General features: G+C 45.7%; 1 protein-coding gene across 1 annotated transcript in view; it reads left to right on the plus strand.

Annotated features, from left to right (window-relative positions):
• Positions 1-20690, plus strand: part of CCDC13 (coiled-coil domain containing 13) — a 70352-nt gene that overhangs the window by 47828 nt on the left and 1834 nt on the right. Inside the window, exons 14-17 of the mRNA XM_008068559.2 lie at positions 13128-13282; positions 14736-14850; positions 15370-15549; positions 16873-17027. Of these exons, the coding sequence (XP_008066750.2) occupies positions 13128-13282; positions 14736-14850; positions 15370-15549; positions 16873-17027 (605 nt within the window). The remainder of the gene's footprint in view (positions 1-13127; positions 13283-14735; positions 14851-15369; positions 15550-16872; positions 17028-20690) is intronic.

Here is a 20690-nt window from a genome sequence, read left to right on the forward strand (position 1 = left end):
TCTCGCTGCCCAGGCGGGTCTCGAACCCGTGGGCTCAGGCAATCCACTCACCTCAGCCTCCCAAAGGCGCAGGATTACAGGTTGAGCCACTGAGCCCGGCTGATATTTTATCTTCTATGTCCTGTATTTGGGCTCTTATTTTGGTGATTTGGATTCCTCTGCTAAAGTTGGGGTTTTGGTGGTCTTCTCTTTCCAGCTTCCTTAGGTGATTTGTTAGGCTCTCCACTTGTGATCTTTCAATTTTCTTGATGTGTGCTTGTAGAGATATAAATTCCCCTCTGAGAACTGTTTTCAGGGCATCCCAGAGGTTTTGGTAAGATGTTTCTTTTTTGGGGGGTTGGAGTCTCACTCTGTCACCCAGACTGGAGTGCAGTGGCCGCTCCCGGCCACCTCAGCCTCGACCTGCTGGGCTCCGGCGATCCTTCCGCCTCAGCCTTCCAAGTAGCTGGAACTATAGGCGCGCGCTACTACACCTGGCTAATTTTTTGATTTAGTGTAGAGATGAGGTCTCGCCAAGTTGCCCGGGTGGGTCTCGAGCCCACGGGCTCAGGCAATCCACTCACCTCAGCCTCCCAAAGGCATGGGATTACAGGCTGAGCCACTGAGCCCGGCTTAAAATGTTTCTTAATTTTCATTTGTTTCCAGAAATCTTTCAATTTCTGCTTTGATTTCAGTGTTGACCCAGTAGTTGTTCAGCATCATGCTATTTAGTGTCCATGTCCTTGTGAACTTTGGAGAAATGGTTTTGGTGTTAATATTTACTTTTATTCCACTGTGGTCTGAGAATGTAAATGGCAAGATTTCAACCTTATGGAATTTGTTTATGCTTGATTTATGGTCAAGGTTATGATTGATCTTGGAGTATGTTCCATGTGGGATGTATATTCTGTGGTTATTGGGTAGAATAATCTGTAAGTATCTATTAAGTCCATTTGGTTAAGTGTCAAGTTTATGTTCTGGATCTCCTTGTTGATTTTTTGCCTCAATGATCTATCTAGGGCTGTCAGTGGGGTATTCAAGTCCCCTGCTATAATAGTGTTAGAGTTAATATCTTTTTTTAGTTTATTTTGTAGTTGCTTTATAAATGCTGGTGCTTCTGTGTTGGGTGCATATATGTTTAGGATGGATATTTCTTATTGATGGATTGAACCTTTTATCATTATGTAGTGTCCTTTTGCATCTTTTAAAATTTTTGAAAGCTTAAAGGTTGTTTTGTCTGATATTAAGATCGCAACTCCTGCCTTCTTTTGTGATCCATTTGCCTGGACACTCGTTTTCCATCCTTTAACTTTGAGTCTGTGTGCATCCCCTGTGGTGAGATGAGTCTCCTGGATGCAGCAAATAATTGGGTCATGGTTTCTTATCCAGTTTGCCATTCTGTGTCTCTTCAGTGGTGCATTTAGTCCACTCACATTCAGGCTGATTACTGAAATGTGATTGTTTCTCCCTGTCATGAGGTTCTTGTAAAGTGTTTTCTTTGCTTGTTTTCTTTCGGCTTTGGGGTTAATGTATGTGTGTGTTTTTAAGTTTCTTCTTGTGCTGTATTCTCTGTTGATTCTGTGCTCTGCTGTTCTCTTGGGAAGAGTATGTTGTTTTTTTTGTCTTCCGTGCTTAATACCTTTTTAAGTGTCTCCTGTAGTGCTGGTCTGGAAGCTGCATAATCTCTTAGGGATTGAATGTCTGGAAAGGATTTTAATTATCCATCACTTATGAAGTTGAATTTGGCTGGATAGTAAATTCTTGGTTGAAATTGTTTTTCTTTGAGGACTTTGAATATAAGGCTCAAGTCCCTTCTTGCTTGTACTGTTTCTTCTTGATAGGTCTGCTCCTATTCTGATTGGTTTTCTCTGGTAGATAGTCTGGCATTTCTCTCTTGCTGTCTTTAGAATTTTTTCTTTTGTGCCTACTTTGTGTAGGTGAATTACTAAGTGTCTACGGGTTGGTCTTCTCATTTGATGTCTTGTGAAGGTTCTCTGTATCTCCTGTGCTTGACTGGTCACAGCTCTGGTGAGATAGGGAAAGTTTTTTTGGATTACCTCCTGGAATACTTGCTCTAAGTTGTTCTCCATTTCCCTTTCTTCTTCTGGGATACTGATCAGGCATAGGTTCGGCCTCTTGATATAATTGCACATCTCTTGTAGGCTTTGTTCTTTCTTTCTGGGTCTTCATTCTATGTTTTTTACAAATCAGGTTAATTCCATGTTCTGATCTTCAAGTTATGAGATTCTTTCTTCAGCTAGATTAATTCTGCTTTCCTTGCTTGTCATCTTGTTATTTATTTCCTAGATGAGATTTTTTTATTGCCAAAATCTCTGTTAGAAGTTCTTTCAGTGTTGCATCTTGTCTTTCTTGAGTCTTATTCACTCCTTCCATCCATTCCCTAATCCCTGTCATATTCTGGGGACGGTCATTGGTAACTTTCATTGTTTGGGCACCAAGGTCTGATTTTTCAGGCATTTTGTCTTTGGTACACTTGAAATTGCCAAAGGTCTTTCTTTGGTTTTTCCTCATTTGTGACAGATCTCTTGTTTTTCTCTTTAGTTCTGTTATTCAGTGTCAGTGGGAGAGACTTTCCCTTCTGATGTTTGCTCAGTTCTCTATTCTTCCCTGATCCAGGCTCTGGATTTTTTCTATTTTGATATAAGACTGTGAATGGGAAGCTTTGTTGTCTCTTGTAGTTTTTGAATTTCACATAAAGTAGGGAATGGGGCACTAGGATTCAGAAACTACTTGCAAATTATGATGTTCACTTATTGTGGTATATGTTCCCTGAGACCCACCTACCACCACTCTACATGACGATGCAAAGCAGAAATCAATGCAAAAGCAATCGAACACACACACACACACCCCAAAACGAACTGAAACAACAACAAAGTGAAACAAAACAAACAACAAACAACCCAAGAAAACTGAACATACACACACATGCCTAGCACAAAGTATATAGAGAAGAAAAACAGAAAGCCTGGGGGGAAATAAAATTAAAAAATAAAAATATTTTTAAAAATTTTAAAAAGGAATTTAGGTCGAACCCTCACACACACACCTTAAACTATAAAAAATGAATATTAAAAAACTCCAAAAGAACAAAAGGGCAAAAACCAACAACAACAAAATCGAAAGATGAATACTCAATCATTCACATACACACATAAACAGAAAATGACAAATAAAAGAAGAAAGAAACAGAAAAGAAAAGAAAAAAAAATGGGGGGCTGCAGATGAAGCCCTCACGTACACATTCATGCACAAAGGAAAAATATTTTTAAAAATAGATGAACTAACAAAGAGTCAAAAACATTTTTTAAATTAAAAAATAATTGAAAATTAAAAATAAAACAAAAAAAACCTGCCCTCTTGTTGCAGGGTCTGTAATTGTTCCTCTAATCAGGTCTCTCCTACAGAGCCACCTCGTTCACTTTCTCCTCAGGGAACAAAGCAGGGAAGGAGAAGAAGGGGCAATGGAGGTGGGTGAGGCTGTAGTCCTCCCCTCCCACTCTCGTATGGTCAGGGAGATCTCCTCCTGTGGGGAGGTACAAGATTGTCTCTTTCCCAGGTATGTACTTTCATGAGGGGGGGGTCAGTCAGGCCTATCCTGGAATGGAGTTCTCCTATTGCAACTGACATCCAGGCTCTGCTTGGGTTTGTCCCTCTCAGTCATGGCCAGCTATGTAGGTCTGACATTCAGAGGATTGTTGGGGAGAAGGGGGTTTGGGTCAGCCCCTGAATCACCACTGATCTCTTTGGAGTTCTTCCTCATCCTTTTCTGGCCATACCCTTTGTCCCACAGCTGGATCAGGGTTGGGGGTGGTGTGCCTGCAACTCAGCACTCATCAAGTCCCTCTGAAGTTTGTGGTTTGTGCTCTCAGGATATTCCCTCTGGGCCATGATCAATCCCTGAGTAGTTGATCCGCCAGTCACAGAGATCAGGTCTGTTGCTCCATGGTGAGAAAGTTGGAGCATTTTCCTGCCCCGCCTTCAAGATGGTGGTGGGGTACCTCTCTTGTCCTCTTCCATGGGAACTTGCCTCTGTACTCCTTCTATAGTCCCTGCCAGAGCCCCTCCAGGTACTGAAGTGGTGAGGCAAAGCCAGGAGCCAGCAGTCTCTCTCCTACTTCAATGGTGAGGAAAATCCTGGGGTGACAGTTTCTCCCCTCCACTTTTTCAAAGGAAAACTTCTGTCCATTTTTAAAAAATCAATGGCGCTGGGCTTCTGCAACCTGGGAAGAGCCGGGGACACAGTAGAGAAGATGCAGCACCAGCTGTTGCACCAGGGGTCTGGCCACCCTCTCACAAGCCCCACTTAGACAGTGTCTCCCAGCATTTTCTTCCCAGGAAGGGTTTGTTGATTTAACAAAATAGAAAAAGAAAATGGTGCTCATCTTCTGCGTCCCAGAATCACTAGGGTCCGAACCCAGCCGCTGTGACACCAGCCACTGCACCTGGAGAGCCCTGGCCGCTAGCTCCCTAGCCCTCACTCAGTCAGCCACTCTCACACCCACTCGCTCACCAGCACGTACACAAAATTTTCCATACTCTCACTCACTCACATGGGGACTCGCATAGTTCTCTGGCTCAGCCGCCATCTTCCTGACTCCAAAAAAAATCCCACATTCCTTTTTAAAAACCCCTGAAATTAAACCCTCCAAGTTATTCTTGAATATTGAATAGTCAATATTCATTTCCTTTTGCCAACATGCTTTAAAATGTCTCTGCTCACTGTTGCTTCTTGCATCTCAGTCTTCCTTCTGAGTTCAGTTTCCTTCTTCCAGAGGTGCATCCCTTAATTCAGTAGGGCTGTGTAAATGATAAACTAGGTCTTTGTCTATTTGTACACATCTTTATTATGCCTTTCTCTTGAATGAGAATTTAAGAGAAATTTGGACATAGAATTCTAAAATAGATGGCTGTTTTTTCTCAGCACTTTGAGGCTATTCCATTGTCTTTTATCATCTACTATTGCTACAAAGACATCTGCTGTCAGTTTGATTGTCATCCCCTTGTAGATTTGTCCTTTCTCTTTGGATGCTTTTTCAGATATTCTCTTCATCTTTGGTATGTTGAAGTTTCACTGTGGTGTGTGTGTGTGTGTGTGTGTGTGTGTGTGTGTGTGTAAACATAATTTTTCCTACTCAGGAATTAGTGTTCTTTTTCAATCCGAGGGTTTTAATTTATGTTTTGCTAAGGACTTCTCTGTAAATGTTGTCTCTCCCTTGTGCTCCCTATTCTTTTCATCTAAAATCCCTAGTCTAACATATGTTAGGCTTTCTTATTCTTTCCTCTACAGCTCTCTTTTTGTTTTTGAATTGGAGTCTCACTTTACTGCCCAGGCTGGACTGCAGTGACATACTCATGGCCACCACAGCCTCAACTTGCTGGGCTCAGGCGATCCTTCCATCTCAGCCTTCCAAGTAGCTGGAACTACAGGCATGCACCACCATGCCCTGCTAATTTTTTGATTTATTTTAGAGATAAGTGCTCACCAAGTTGCCCAGGCTGGTCTCAAACCCCTGGGCTCAGGCAATCCTCTCGCCTCTACCTCCCAAAGTGGTGCATTACAGGCTTGAGCCACCACATTTGGCCCTGTATATCTCTTAACCCTTAATATTTTGGGCTGAATTGAGTGATTTCTTCAAATCTAGATGAAGCTATACTGATGAAACCTATTTTAATAACTGTATTTTTTGTATGCAAAATTTCCTGTTCTCTTTCTTGTAGCATTTGTCCTTTCACTGAGATTTCTTGCCTTTCTCCTTTTATTAATTTTAAACTTACTTAATTCCTTTAAGTTTGTTCTATCATCTTCATTACTTAGGGGTCCTAAGTAATGTCTGCTGACTCTCCCTCATGGTGAATTACTGCCCTGTGTGGTGTGGTTTGTATTTTTGAAATTTTATTAGCTTATCTTCAGTGTGGCTTTCTTTTCTTGTGGGAATTAATAGGTTATGAAAGTATCCCTAGGTTGGGCATGGTGGCTCACACCTGTAATCCCAGCACTTTGGGAGACTGAAGCAAGAAGACTGCTTGAGCCTAGAAGTTTGAGACCCGCTTAGGTAACATAGTGAGACCTCGTCTCTACAAAAAGACAAAAAAGTAACTGGGCATGGTGGCACACACCTGTAGTCCCAGCTACTCAGGAAGCTAAGGTGGAAGAATCACCTGAATGCTGGAGGTTGAGGCTGCGGTAAACCATGATTGTGCTACTGCATTCCACTTGGGTGACAGTGTGAGACTCACTCAAAAGAAAGAAAGAGAAAGAAAGAAAGAAAAGGAAGGAAGAAGGGAGGGAGGGAGGGGGAGAGAGAGAGAAAGAGAGAGAGAAAGAAAGAAAGGAAGAAAGAAAGAAAGAAAGAAAACTTTCCTAGAGAATGGGTCTGTGTTTGTTTCTGTGAAGCTTTTGGGGTTACAGTGGTCTCTGATCGGTACTTTATGCTAATTTATTGGCTTAGAACTTACTGAATACATGAATGCTGTCCCTTTGTTTTATTTTCTCATGATTTTTGCTTTTTCTCATTTCCCACTTAAGGTCCTGATAGGCTACAAGCTTCCTCATCACTTTCCTGAACTTATGAATGAATATTTTCTTAGTCCTTTTATCATAAACAAGGTGTTCTTTTGAGACTTCCAGAATTATGCAGAGAACTCGCTTGCAGCTTGCTGCATTGTAGAAGTTTAAGTTTATGTCTTCTGTCCTCATGTTGGCATTAAAACTTCTGCCGTATTCTGTTGGGAATTTTACTAGTTTTCCTATTATATAATGTATCCTTATTGCAAACAAAAACAAAAAAAACCTCCTTTTCCAACCCTTAATTTTACATCCCTAATAAATTAGAACTATTAAAATTTCCAAAAGTTTTTCTTTCCACATCCAATAATATATATATGTGAATATATGGGTATACATATATATAACCACATGTACACACATTACATCCATTATTTTTAAAATAGATGCATATTCAATACCTCTTTACATTTTTATGGGCGTATGTATCACAAATTCCTAGAAAAATGAAATGACTGAATCAAAGAATACATAATTTTAATTGTTCACAAATAATGGCAAATTGCCCTTTTAAAAATGAATCAATTTATACATCTACCAATAATTGTGCTATTGATCCTTTCCTCATACCCTCAAATTTACTGTTTTATCATCTTTAACATTTTTGCCAAACTAGTAAAGGATTTTTAATCTCTCACTGTTGTTTTTGTCTGCTTTGCTATGACCAAAAGTGAGGATGAGCATCTTTTCCACATAGCTTTTACATGTTCTTTTCTATTAACGACCTATTCATGCCATTACACAAGTTTTAGAGTTGTTTATATGTTTTAGTTCATAAAGAATCCCTTTACATATTACATATATACATATAAATAGCATTTTGTATATAATGTATATCATGTATGTTTGTCATCATAAAGATCTTGTATCATTTGTGTTAAATTAATTCTTGGGTGGGAGGAACCTCTTTACCTGAGTGTTCATCAACAGCACCCCATAGTTGCAGTCCCAATGAAAGCAGAATTTAACATCAAAACACTCATGGATAATTTGACTACTTAATATTTTTTACACTGGCATTGAGTCAATCTGGTCATACTCTTGAAATACTGTGAAAATTCTGAAGTAAAAAGGCAAATCTTCCAAAATATTTGGAGTTTCCTGATGTTGATGTGCATGATGTTGGAGAATCATTAGAATCACCGTCAAAGTCATTGACAAATGAGGATCTAGCTGAGTTAGACCCACTAACAACTGAAGAAAAGAAAATCAGTGAGGCCAAAGATTGGTCAAAAGAGAATTGGAATCCCAAAGAGTCCGAGAGATCTTGAGGGCAAACAGGCATCTGTAGATCCCAGGCAGGGAGAGCAGCCTCAGATCAGTGAGGGGTGAAGGAGGGAGAAGGAACTGGGCTTAGGTGTTTGCAGGAAAAGCTGTGGAGCCTGCTGATGGTTTGGAAACTGAGGATGAGGAAGAAAGAGAAGGCAAGGCTGACTCCTGGGTATTTGAACTGAGCAACTGTGATGATATTTATTGAGATAGGGAAGGCACATTTTGGGGGAAAAGGAGAGAAATCGAATTTGGTTGTTCCTAAATTTTGTGGGAATTCATAATGTGCTTTTACCATTTTATATGATGTTTGCTGATAGTTTATCATTTTTCTTATTATGATGAAATACATTATGCAAATATTACCAAAATTCATAACAGAAAAGTGAAAGCCCCTCCCACACAGATGGGTCAATGACTACTGCATATTTCTTTTTGTTTTCAGTTCATTGCCTGAATTATACTAGTCTTATATTTATTTGTTTGTTTATTTTTAAAAATTTATTATAAATGTTTAAATTAGATCATATATTATGCATAATCTGCTACTTAATTCACTTACTAATATATCACATTCTCTTCATATCAGTACATATTCCTTTTATGATTACAAAGTATCTTCTTGTGTGAATCCACCATGATTTGTTTACCATTCCTCTATTAATGGGTTATTAGTTTCTAATTTTAAAATGCTTCATTGTGTTAAGATGTTTCCATCTATTCTCATTTTACTTTGAATTTTTAAAATCAATAACAGCTAATGATCTTACAATGCTTCTTCAGCATCTCTTGAAAGGATTACATTTTTTTCTCCTTCAACCTAATTCTGATATTGAATCTTACAGCTCTAGTGTTCCTAGAATTAGGTTGTGTTATTCTCTAACAATACCATCAGATTTTATTTTCTTTCTTTTCTCTTCTATTTTTACTGTAACATTTCCACACCGTGGTGTACATGCCTTATATACATGCTTTATCTATATGCCCTTCCCTTGAATGTGGGAAGAACCTATGAATATGGTGGAATATCATTTTCATAATTATGTTAACACACGTGGCAAAGGGAATTTTGCAGATTTTGCTAAGGTTACTAATCAGATGTCTTTGAGTCAATCAAAAGGGAGACTCTCTAGGAGTCCAGATCTAATCACGAGTCCTTTAAGTCAGAGTCTAGAGGTCAGAGACAGAGGAATCCAGAGAGGGGAAGCAGCAGAGACATTCTTCTACTGTTCTTGAACACCTTCTCCTGCAAACTGCCATGCCATAGAGAGAACAACATGGCAGTGAGTGGTCAGTGGGCTCTTGGAGCCAACAACCATCCCCAGTCAATAGCCAGCAAGAAATGAGGGACCCAAGTCCTGCAATCATAGGGAACTAAATTCTGCTGGCCACCTGAGTGAGCTTGGAAGAGGATCCCATGCCACAGGTGAGATAGCAGCCCCTTCTGACTCCTTGATGTCAGCCATGTAAAACCCTGAGCAGCGAATCTAACTAAGCCACCCTGAACTTCTAAACTGCAGAAACTGTGAGATAATAAATTTGGCAGAGGGTAGTGTTTTAATTGTGGTAAAGCATGTACACCAAAAATGTGTCATTTTAACTGTTAAAAGTGTATAATTCTGTGGCATTAATTATTTTCACAATACTGTGCAACCATTATCACTATTTCCAAATGTTTTCATAACCCCAAACAAAAGCTCTGTAACCATTAGCCAATAACTCCCCATACCCTACCTCCACACCCAGCCTTGGGTGACCTATAGTCTACTTTCTTTTTCTAAGAATCTGCCTATTCTAAATATTTTGTGTAAGTGGAGTCATACAATATTTAGCCTTTTGTGCCTGGCTCATTTTACCTAGCATAACGTTTTCAAGGTTAATCATGTTGTAGTATATGTCAGCACTTAATTCCTTTTTGTGGCCTAATGATATTTGTGTGTGTTTGCTTATCCATTCATCTGTTGATTGACACTTGAGTTGTTTCTACTTTTTGACTTTTGTGAATATTATTATTATGAGCATCATTGTACAAATAACTGTTTAAGTCCCTGTTTTCATTTTTTTCATTTATATGCCTAGGTATACACCCATGGGTATAGTATATTGCCATTGTGTAATTTCATAGTTAGCCTTTTTTTTTTTTTTTTTTTTTTGAGTTGGAGTCTCACTCGGTCGCCCAGACTGTGCGGGAGCGGCCACTGCAGCCTCGCCTGCTGGTCTCCAGCAATCCTTCCGCCTCAGCCTTCTGAGTAGCCAGAATTACAGGCATGCGCTACCACGCTCGACTGATTTTTTGATTTATTGTAGAGATGAGGTCTCGCTGCCCAGGCGGGTCTCGAACCCGCGGGCTCAGGCAATCCACTCACCTCAGCCTCCCAAAGGCGCGGGATTACAGGCTGAGCCACTGAGCCCGGCTATGGTTAGCTTTTTTGAGGAGCTGCCAAACTGTACTTCACAGTGGCTGCACCATTATTTAATCCCACCAGCAGTGTACAAGAGTTCTAATTTCTCCACGTCCTCACCAACATTTGTTATTTTTCTTTTTTCCCCCAGTTATAGCCATTCTAGTAGGCTTGAAGTGGTCTAGATTTGCATTTCCCTGATAATTATTGGTGTTGAGTATCTTTTCATATGCTCACTGGCCATTTGTAGATCTTTTTTGGAGATATACAAGTCTTTTGCCTGTTTTTTTATTGGGTTGTCTGTCTTTTATTGGGTTGTTGAATTGTAGGGGTTCTTTATATTTTCTGGATATTTTGTATTGTTTTAAGACATTGTTTGAGGTAATTTGCTATGCAGCAGTACTAATACATTTACCCTATCATTAACTGTGAAATAAAATTTGATATATATTTATGGGAAGCTGTCTGTTTTTCCTAGGTTATGGAATTGTCAGAATAACAAGAATGACCATTTCCGTGGAGATAAGTAAGATAGAACTTTCTTGGGAAGCTGTCTTGGCCTGATGTTTTTCCGGAAGTAGATCTTTGACAATCTTTTTTAAAGTTTAGATTTTCTGTGTCTTCTTAAAGTAACATTAGTACATCCTTTTGGTTGCTTAAAGAATTAAAAGTGTACACAGTACCTTAATTTGAGTACTTGTTATATGGAAAGTAATCCAAAAAAGTGTTAGCTGTGTTGTTGTTATAAGATTTTTCTCCTTATTCTGGAGTTCAGGTGTGTTTCCCAGTTGTGTCTAAGGCTATGTCTTAGTCCATCTTGTGTTGCTATAACAATACTATAGACTAATTTATAAATAAAAGAAGTGTATGTCTTATAGCTCTGGAGGCTAGAAAGTTCAATATCAAGGTACTACCACCTGATGAGGGTCTTCTTGCAGCATCATCCCCAGATGGAAGGCATAAGGGCACGAGAACTTGGAGAGAGGGGGGTAAACTCATCCTTTTTCTCAGGACCCCACTCCCATGTTAACGAATCCACTTCACTACTATCTGGCAGATCTTTCTGTGATGATGGAGATGTTCTAGATCTGTGCTGACCGATGCAGTAGCCACTAGCCAAACGTGACTTTTAAGAATTTGAAATGTAGTTAGTGTGACTGAGGAACTGAATTTTTTATTTTATTTACTTTTCATGAACTTTGAATAGCTACATGTGGACATGCAGCGTGCAGCCACCATGTTGGACAGCACCAACCTGTCATATTCTGTCATATTCCATAGTTTGAATGTACTACCACTTAATTGTCTTTCTCCTGTTGGTGGGCCTTTAAGTTGCTTGGGGTTTTTGCTTTTACAAATAAGTTTTCAAAGAGCATGCCCAAATATGTTGTTAGTTGCTGTAGTTTGTGTATACTGTTCAAAATTGTTGCCATTCTGTTCCTTTTGACCCTTCACCAAGGTAGAAAGACTATTTCCTTCAATACCACCAATTTCAAAGCTGTCACTGTGACTTGCAGGTTCACATGTAACCCTTTGCTTGTATTAGATCTCAGGGACTCCTGGCCTTCTAGCTGAGCCCTTAGTATCACAGAAGTCTGAACTGGCATACTGAACCACAGGGAGGACCCAAACCTAAGCCCCAGTGAGATTAAGCAAATCCTTCATGTGAAAGAACCACATAACAAGCTCTTCAAGGCCCATGAAGTTATGATAGGCATATAGAAAACAAAACAATAAGTGTAAGACAATCACTAACTCTAAGAAAAAAATAAGAAAGGAAATGTGATAGTTAATGTACTACATGTCTTGACTCTGAGCAATTGTCTGAATGTGCTCCCCTGTGGTAGACAAGATTTTGGCGCCCATGCCCTTTACTCTCTGCTGTTATGTCTGTGAATGCTTTATGTTACATGGAAAAAGGGATTTTGTGGATGTAATTATTGTTATGGACCCTAAAAATAGGAACATTATCCTGGATTATTGGGTGGGTCCAATCTAATCACTTGAGCCCTTGAATGCAGAGAAATTTCTCCATCTGGGGTCATTCAGAGAGATGCTGTGGAAAAAATCAGAGAGGTCAGAGAGATTCAAGTGATGTAAGGGCATCCAGCTGGCTTTGAAAATGGAAGAGGCAAAGTGGCTTCTAGAAGCTGAAATTGACCATCAGCCAGCAATAAATAGGGACCTCAGTCCTTCAACTACCTAGAACTGGAATCTGCCAGTACCCTGAAAGGGCCTGGAAGCAGATTCTCCCCCAGAACCTCCAGATAAGAGACCAGGCCAGCCAACACCTTGATTTCAGCTTGTGGAACCTGGAGCAGAGAAACCACCTGAGCCTACCAGACCTCTGAATTACAGAACTGTGAGATCACAGGTTTGTGTTGTTTTAAGCTGCTAAATTTGTGGTTGTTTGCTACAGGTGCAATAGAAAATGGATACGCCACCTCATATCAATTCAACCAAAAAAGTGTAGAGGTGATTCTGTTTGGTAGATGCAGAATACTAAAATAAAACTAAATTCTCATTTCACATGACAGGAAGTTGAAAGATTATATTTAAACCTTTAAAAAAATAGCAGCATAAGCGTCTGTAGAAATATGGCAGTAAATATTAAAAGAAACACTAAAAGTGTTACAAGCGGTTGCTTCTGGAGAGCAGGAATTGGGTGAAGGAGCTGAGAAAGGGCTGCTAATTTTTCAATTTTAACCTTGGAGAGAACTATATGATTTTTAAATCCATATTTCCATGTGACTGCAATGAAAATAAAGAACAAAGTCCCACTACCACCAATGTAAGATGCACCCACCTCTCTGAGAGCCGGAGCAGGGGGGTGTGGGGGCTGCTGGTGCCTGCCGGTGGTGTGGCATCCCCTCCTCTCTAATCTCCAGGGTGGAGGAAAGCAACAACAAGCTTCTGGAGTCAGAGAGGAAGCTGCAGGAGGAGCGACATCGTGCCGTGGTGCTGGAGCAACATCTGGAGAAAATGCGCCTGGAGCCTGGGAGGACGCCGGCCTCACAGAGAGCAGCCCTCAGGAACACAACAGGTAGGGACCCAGGCAGGGGTTCCAGTGCCAGGGCAGGGAACAGCCTTACTGCTGGTGGAGGAGCCTGCCAGCTGTACTGTTCGTGTTCAGTCCATCAGAGAGAGTGTGGGCTGCAGAGCCTCCATCAGGGCAGAGGTCTCCCTGCCTCTACTGCTGGGTGTCCTCTACCCCTGGCCTCCCAGGCAGAACCAGGAGCCCAGCATTCCCTCAGCCCCTGAGAGCCCTCAGTATGAGGTGTCAGGGCCTTTGCTAAATGCCATCAGTCACCACCTCCTGCCACCCCCACCCCAGCCCGCAACCCTCTGGCAGCCAGGGAGAGCTGTGCCACAGCAGGAAAGTCACTTGGTCCTGGCAGTGAGGGGCAACTGCCTGAGAGAAAGTGTCTGTGTGGCCTCTGCCACCTGCTGGCCTGTGACATGGGCAAAGTACCGCTCCTCTGGGGAGCATGCCCCCACCTCTCCAACTCCCCATCTCCCCCCGACAAATCTGTAAAATAAGGAGACTAGATTCTGCCATTCAGTCGCCCATGGCGGTTCTGCTCCAGTGGGAAGACAGACATCTGTACAGAGAGGGAAGAAGGGTAGGGTCTGAGAATGCAGATGCCGTGGGCAGAGCAGGGGCAGAGATGCTGCGGTGGAGGCCCAGCTGGAGACTGGAGGAACCACAGGGAGCAGTGAAGCTGGACTTGGGGGAGGGGCAGTAAGAGGCAGGGTCACAGAAGGCTTGGGGTGCTAAGGAGATGCAGCGGTCTCACAGGGACTTGGGAGCCAAATGTGAATTCATTGAGGCCTGATGAAGCTCTAGAGGCAAAAGGGATTATCGTCCTTTTTCAGATGAGGAAACCAGCTCAGAGAGGCTGATGGTTTACCTGAGGCTTCACAGCAGGGGTGAAAGCCAAGTCTGCTGATGCCATACCACCCTGAGGGCCTTTTCAGCACAGCGGTTTCCGGATGCCATTATTTTGCCCACATTCCCCACAAGCTGGACTTTGTCCTTTTTCTGAGCCTTCTGTAGCCCCTGACCCAGCCACCCTGCTTCCTGGTATGGAGTTGCTGGCCTGAATGGGGACGAGTGGGACCCGGTGGTATGAGGACATCAGATGCAGTGACATCCTAGACTCAGGTTCAGCCTGCAGGCCAGACCGCCGGGCCAGCTGGCTTCTCTTGTTAGAAACAAATGACCAGAAACGTGTCAAGTTCAAAGATGTAGGCAGTGAGGAGCCACCTTAGTGCAAAGCAGAGTCAGGGCTGTAGCAGAAACCAGAGCCAGGGCGAGAAGACTGCAGAGGCATCAGGGAGGGTGTCTGGAGGAAGGCGCCCTCGCCCTGCACCCTCACGGAGGTATAACGTTTCACCAAATGCAAGAGCAGGCGGTGGGCAGTGGGGATGGAGAAGGAGGGTGTTAGCTCAGGGCTATGGCCTCATCACAGAAAGTGGCTGCTACTGCCCCACAGGTCTGCCTACCTCTAACCCCAAGCACAACCCGACCACAAACGAGAAGAAGGACCCATCCTTTGCCCAGCTCTCCGATGTGCCTGTGGAGTCCCAGATGGAGGAACTGACCACCAGGTTCTCCCCTTCCCCACCTTCCTGAAAGGGTAGAGTTGTCTGAGGGAGGCACCTTGATGGGCAGAGGGGCCATGTCCCTCCCTGTATGCCTCTGACTTCAGTTTGCCCACAAGGCTGGCCCTGCTCAGTCCTGGGTTCTAGACCTGCAATTCAGGGCCTGGCCTTCAGAGGGCAGAGGGGCCCAGCCTTGATGTTGATGGCCGGTAGTCCCAGGAGGAATGTTATCAAGTGTGAGTTGCTGAACTCACTTTTCTCACCCAGTTAATCCTTTCAAGAGCAAATGCAGCCATGGGAAAGGAAGTAGGGAATGTCTGCAAATTAGTACTCATCACTGGGTGCCAGGCCCAGGGCTGTGGGTGGGCCAGAGAGGAATCCTGCATGGTATTGCCCCAAGGGTCTGTGGGAGGGAGAGCCCTGAGCGAAGTGCAGCCACACTGGCAGTCTCATTCCAGGGCTCTCTGTACCCCACACACATGTGTGCCAGCTCAACCACACCTAGTCCTGTCTCCTGTGGTCCAGGCTGGCCATTCAGGTGGAGGAGAATGAAATGCTAAAGACTGCCTTGGACAGTGCCCTGCGGGGAAAGGAGGAAGACTTCCGGATATACCACGAGACCCTGGGCCAGGTGAAGGGGGTCTTCCTGCAGGCCCTGCGGCAACAGAAGGTGGACAAGCAATCGGCCGGGCGGGGCAGCTTCAGGTCTTGAGAGGAAGAGGCTCTGTGTGATAACTCCATCTGCTCCAGGAAGACAGCCCAGGGCAGCCAACTCGGCCACTTCTCCAGAAGAGGCTCCTTGAGGATGACAAAAGCCAATGTCCCAGGCCAGGGCAGGCAAAGGAAAAGCTGCGATGGAGCACTGCAGGAGCCCCTGGCAGGCATGGCCAGCAGAAAGGAGGCCCAGCAGGCCACTGGCATGGGCGAGAATTCTGGGACAGCAGGGCAACTGTGAGCAGACAGAGGCAGCCAGTCCCTCGGGCACATCCTAGGGCCTAGCTGGGAGCTCCTGCATGTCGGCACAGTTCCACACACAGGAGAGCCCTCCATGCCCGGGCTGGGCACATCCCCCATGCCACTCCGCCCCACCCTGCCCCTCACCAGGGCATCCCCCTCACCTCTGCCCCAGCTCCCGCTGTGACTTTCCTCACCCTCCACAGCCTCAGGGCACCACGCCCTGAGCCACCTTGTCTGTCTGCTCTTCAGGGCTCTTCCTCAGATGCAGACCTCGGACTCATAATAATATTGAGTATTTTCATTATCACCGTAGCTCCCAGTGAGTGAGCATCTACTGGGGAAACCTGACTCCATCTGGTCCTCTAAGAACCCAGGGACTGTTGCCCCATTTTACAGATGAAGAAACTGAGACTCACAGAAAGAGGCTGAGCTGATATTTAACTCGGGTCTGCCTGACCCCAAATTCGAGATCCTCCCATTGAGCAGATTACCCAGGGCAGGCTACTGCCTACCCAGTGCTGGATAGCTCCAGCCAGCCAACTGTTCCAAGAGGCACTTCTACCTGCACCCATCAGCTTTGGTGGGCACTGGTGGAGCTTGGGCAGAAGGATTTTGAGGAAGTGGGTGCAGGTGAAGGTACGAGGTACTCCCCTCACCATGTTGAGCTGAGAGGGCTGCTGCAGGGGGACCCCAGGAGCCCTCAAGCCTCCTTGTGACTGTGACAGTATCTCCCCCTTCTCGGCTGTAGTTAGAGCCATAGGGAGGGGTGGCCCCAAGGAGGGTCACCCATAGCCGCACACCCCAACCCCAGACACCCTGGCCACACATGTGCAGACACCGGCCCACACAAAGATTCAGATGTACACAAACACCTAGATCCCAGAGCATGCAACTGTATACACACACAGGCACTCCATGTGTACACACATGTAGACGCACATACTGGCACAATGAGCATGCATGTATGCAGACACATATTCCCAGTTGTGAAGATACAGCCACTTGTGTGTTACTTGTGCAGTGACACACAAATGCAGGTGCATATACTGTGAAAACACCCCCCCCCCCCAGGAAAAGCCACCTGGGCTCCTGGGACCCTTTCTGCCCAGTCCCTTCCTCAGGAAATGGGGCCTATGCAGGGACCTGGTGCCGGCTCTGCTCCTCACCCTCACTCAGGGAGCCACCAGCCCTGCATGGGTACACAGGTCTAGAGCTCCCACAGCAAGGTAGGGCGAAGGCCGTTAGGATAAAGTGATTCTGATGGGCTCCCAACAGCCTCTGGGAAGGAAGAGCTTTTCTCTGGTTCCTCGTGGAAGGGAAGTAGCCAGAGAGCCAGAAGCAAGACGGCCTGTGCTGGGAGGGGACTGTGTGTGAAGGCGAGGAATGGGCCAAACACAGAGTCTGAATGCCAGGCCGAGTAGCACCTTCTCCTGCCGGCACCAGGGAGCCCCAGGGGAAGAGCTGAGTGTGTGTGGGAGCAGGCGCTGGCCTCAGTGGAGTTCCTGGGAGTGAGAAGCAGGCATGGGACCAGTCATCTTTCCTAAAGGTCACCTCAGGGAAGTGCGGGGGTGGCGTGACCCCCTCCCCGACCATTCCAGGGCGGTTCTGCTGCCCTTCCTGGCTCAGGACTGGGGCTGAGAGATGAAGGCGCACCAGGTCATGGAGTCTAAGCAGTGGGGATCCCTGGGACAGATTTCATTCCCCACTTACCAGCTGTGTGGCCTTGAGCAAGTTATTTAACCTCTCTGAGCCTTCACATTACCATCCTTAAAATGAGGACAATAATAGAAACTTCCCTCCAAGAGCTGTTGTAGGTGTCAAAGAATAACCCAAAGACATTTAGCTGATTATCGGCTCACTGTTTATGTCTATACAAGATACATGTATCCATGGACTGATTTCATCCCACAATGATAGAAACAAGATTTACATAAGAAAGGGGGAGAAAAGCTACGTACAGTTGGGCACAGTAGATCTTGTTTGCACATTTCCGGGTAAACTGATAAGTTGGCATTTTACTTCGGCCGACTATGGGCATAAAAATGAGTGTTTCAATTTAGAGTCTACTGGCAACCTTGAGAGCTTTGCTGTGGTGCTGGGTACCAGGGTTTCCCCAACTTAGGTAGAACAGATCTGCTTCATTCCCTCTTTAGAACCCTCTGTGGGTTTCACCGAGATAAAAAATGTCAAGTACTTAGAGCAGCTTCTTGCACACAGTAAGCGCTCAATAAATGTTAGCCCTTAGTTTTCCCTCTAGTCATTCAACCAATGCTTGGTGAGCAACTCCTCTGCCCTAGGCACAGAGGTGTCAGGGCGAGTGGAACACAGTCCCTGATCTTCAGGAACTCCTAGGACAACTGGGGAGAGACAATTGTCCGTCAGGTGGTCAGCGAGTGCCAACTTCATGTCAGCCTCTCCAGGCCTGGGAGGAGCCGGGAGGTGACTCTGACTTGCTTCCTTCTTTCAGGGAGTACCTGGTCCAGTCAGAGAGGTGTGGGAAACAGAGGGCCTTGATGGGCAGGGGTGGGGGGAAGGGCACAGAAGCAGACATGCCCCATCCCTGCTTCGGCCCCCGGGCTCCTTGACCATATGTGGGTAGAGGGGGCTGTCAGGAGCCATGGTCCTTCACATCTCCCTGAGGTAAAGGGGCAGGGAGGGGCAAGGGACAGGTGTGGGGGGGCAGGGGGAAGAGTTGTAAAGGGAAGGAGGAATTGTCAAGGGGGCCAAGGACTGGGCCCCTGAGGGATCTAGCCCTGGCGGGCCAGGTAAGGAGTAGGGCAGCCTGGTCTGTCCAGTGTTGATGGCTCCCCTGGGAAGAACCACCCATCCTTGGGACCCTGAGGATGACCTCCCCATCCTTCAGGCAAGTGGGCTGGATGAGAACACCAAGGTCCCTGCCCAGAGCCACAGGGCAGCAGCAGGGGGGAGGGTGCAGGGACCCTGGAGGGCTGAAGGGCAGGGGAAGGTGAGGAGGCGGGTGGTGGGATAACCTCATGGGAGGACTCTCCCTGGCTGCATCCCAGGCCGGTGCTGTGGGTCTGGGTGCTCAGGTTCCAGCCTTGACAGGTGAGACCTGGTTGAGCTGTGGGTGTGGTTTCGTCACTGTTCACTGTCCCCTTGAGGACCTCTGGGGCCCCGCAGCTGAGCCGGGCAAGGTTGCAGCCTGGCTCAGACTGAATCAGACATATTCCATTGCTGCAAGGCCTTTCCTCCGCTTCCAGGAGCCCAGGGCAGGGTGGCCTCTTGGGGAGGGTGCTCCTGTGGGCCTCCCACATCCAGTGACCAGAGCCAGCTTCTCCTCCCCACCACAATCAACCCCCATCCAGCCTTTAGCACAAAGTCCCTGCCTGCTGCCCCTCTCCACAAGTGTGCCTTTGCACGCACCCTCTGCTGTCTTCCGAGCCTTGTGTGTATACACAATACACATAAACACACAATTCACACATCACACCACATAAATAACACACACGTGCATGCACAGGCAGTACACACAGCTATACACACACAAACACACAAGAAACATGCCATGAACAACACAGCCCAAAACACATGCAAGAAGACTCCACATACAACTGATACAAAACACAACTGCATGCGTACACACACACACAGAGGAAGCATTCTTTCCCCACATTTTTACTTAGAGGAACAAACAAACACAAAATTTTAGGTTTGAGAATTGAAAAGGGACTCTGAGGCTTGACAGAATGGACCCCCTCCCCACCACGTCCTCCTCGTGGCCCCGTGGCATTTAGAAAGCTGACCCAGGGCCATGTGCTGGTCTCAGCCCAGTCAGCTTTTTGCCCCTCGCTTTGGGGGCCAGCCACACCAGGCCCCCTCCCCTCCTACCACCCCTCACACAGGGTAGAGCTGGCCTGGGACTGTCCAGCCCCACATCCAAGGGGCCTCCCTAGCCTCCAGCCCTCTTGCCATCCCCACATGCCACACTCCCTGCAGGGGTGTCGAGGGGAGTCACCCGGAAACTATCTCACTGCTGTGTGAGTTCTGTCTCTCTGGGCCACTGGAATCCAGGGTCTGTGGCTCTCTAACACTATCTTTATGAGCAAATCAGTGAGTCCTTGTCATGGAGTGAGTTGCCAGATCTCCCCAAGAATCCAGTGAGGCCAGGGCCAGCAGTGTGCCCACTTTACAAATGAGGAAATGAGGCCCAGAGAAGGGGATCCTGCCAGCTCAGGCCGAATTCAGTTGATTGAACCTGTGTTCCTAATCCTGGAGCCAAACCACCCTGTCTGCATCCTTGAGCCTTTCCCTGTAAGCCTTGTGAACATACCAGGTGGACTGCCGGCCCCAGCTGGCCTCAGCCACCTCCGTTGTGAGTGAGCAGAGGCTCTCATCCCCCCAGGGCAATCAGTTCCAGAAGCTTAAAGGGGCTGGCCCAACTGCTTAACCTCCTTGCGTTTCAGTTTCCTCTTCTCCTAATTGGGGTAATGGCAACGCCTTTTCTATAAACTGTGGTGACATTAAAAAGTTAATCCTGCCAAGTGCGGTGGCTCATGCTGTTAATCCCAGCACTTTGGGAGGCTGAGGTGAGAGGATTGCTTGAAACCAGGAGTTCTAGAGCAGCCTGAACAGCATAGCAAGACCTTATCGCTACCAAAAAAAAAAAAAAACTGGGCGTGGTGGCACACACGCCTGTAGTCCTAGCTACTCAGGACTAGATGAGGTGGGAGGATCATCTGAACCTGAGAGGTCGAGGCTTCGGTGAGGTGTGATTGTGCCACTACACTCCAGCCTGTTAACAGAGTGAGACGCCGACTCAAAAAAAGAAAAGCGAATCCATGTACATCCTGACTACTATGATTCACTTACTTGTCCTTTAACAACCATTAACTCCACCTCCCCCAGGCAGCTCTCCTTAACCCTCAAAG

Source organism: Carlito syrichta, unplaced genomic scaffold, assembly GCF_000164805.1.
Source record: "Carlito syrichta isolate Samal-C Ts95f unplaced genomic scaffold, Tarsius_syrichta-2.0.1 Scaffold311198, whole genome shotgun sequence".
Lineage (NCBI taxonomy): Eukaryota > Metazoa > Chordata > Mammalia > Primates > Tarsiidae > Carlito > Carlito syrichta.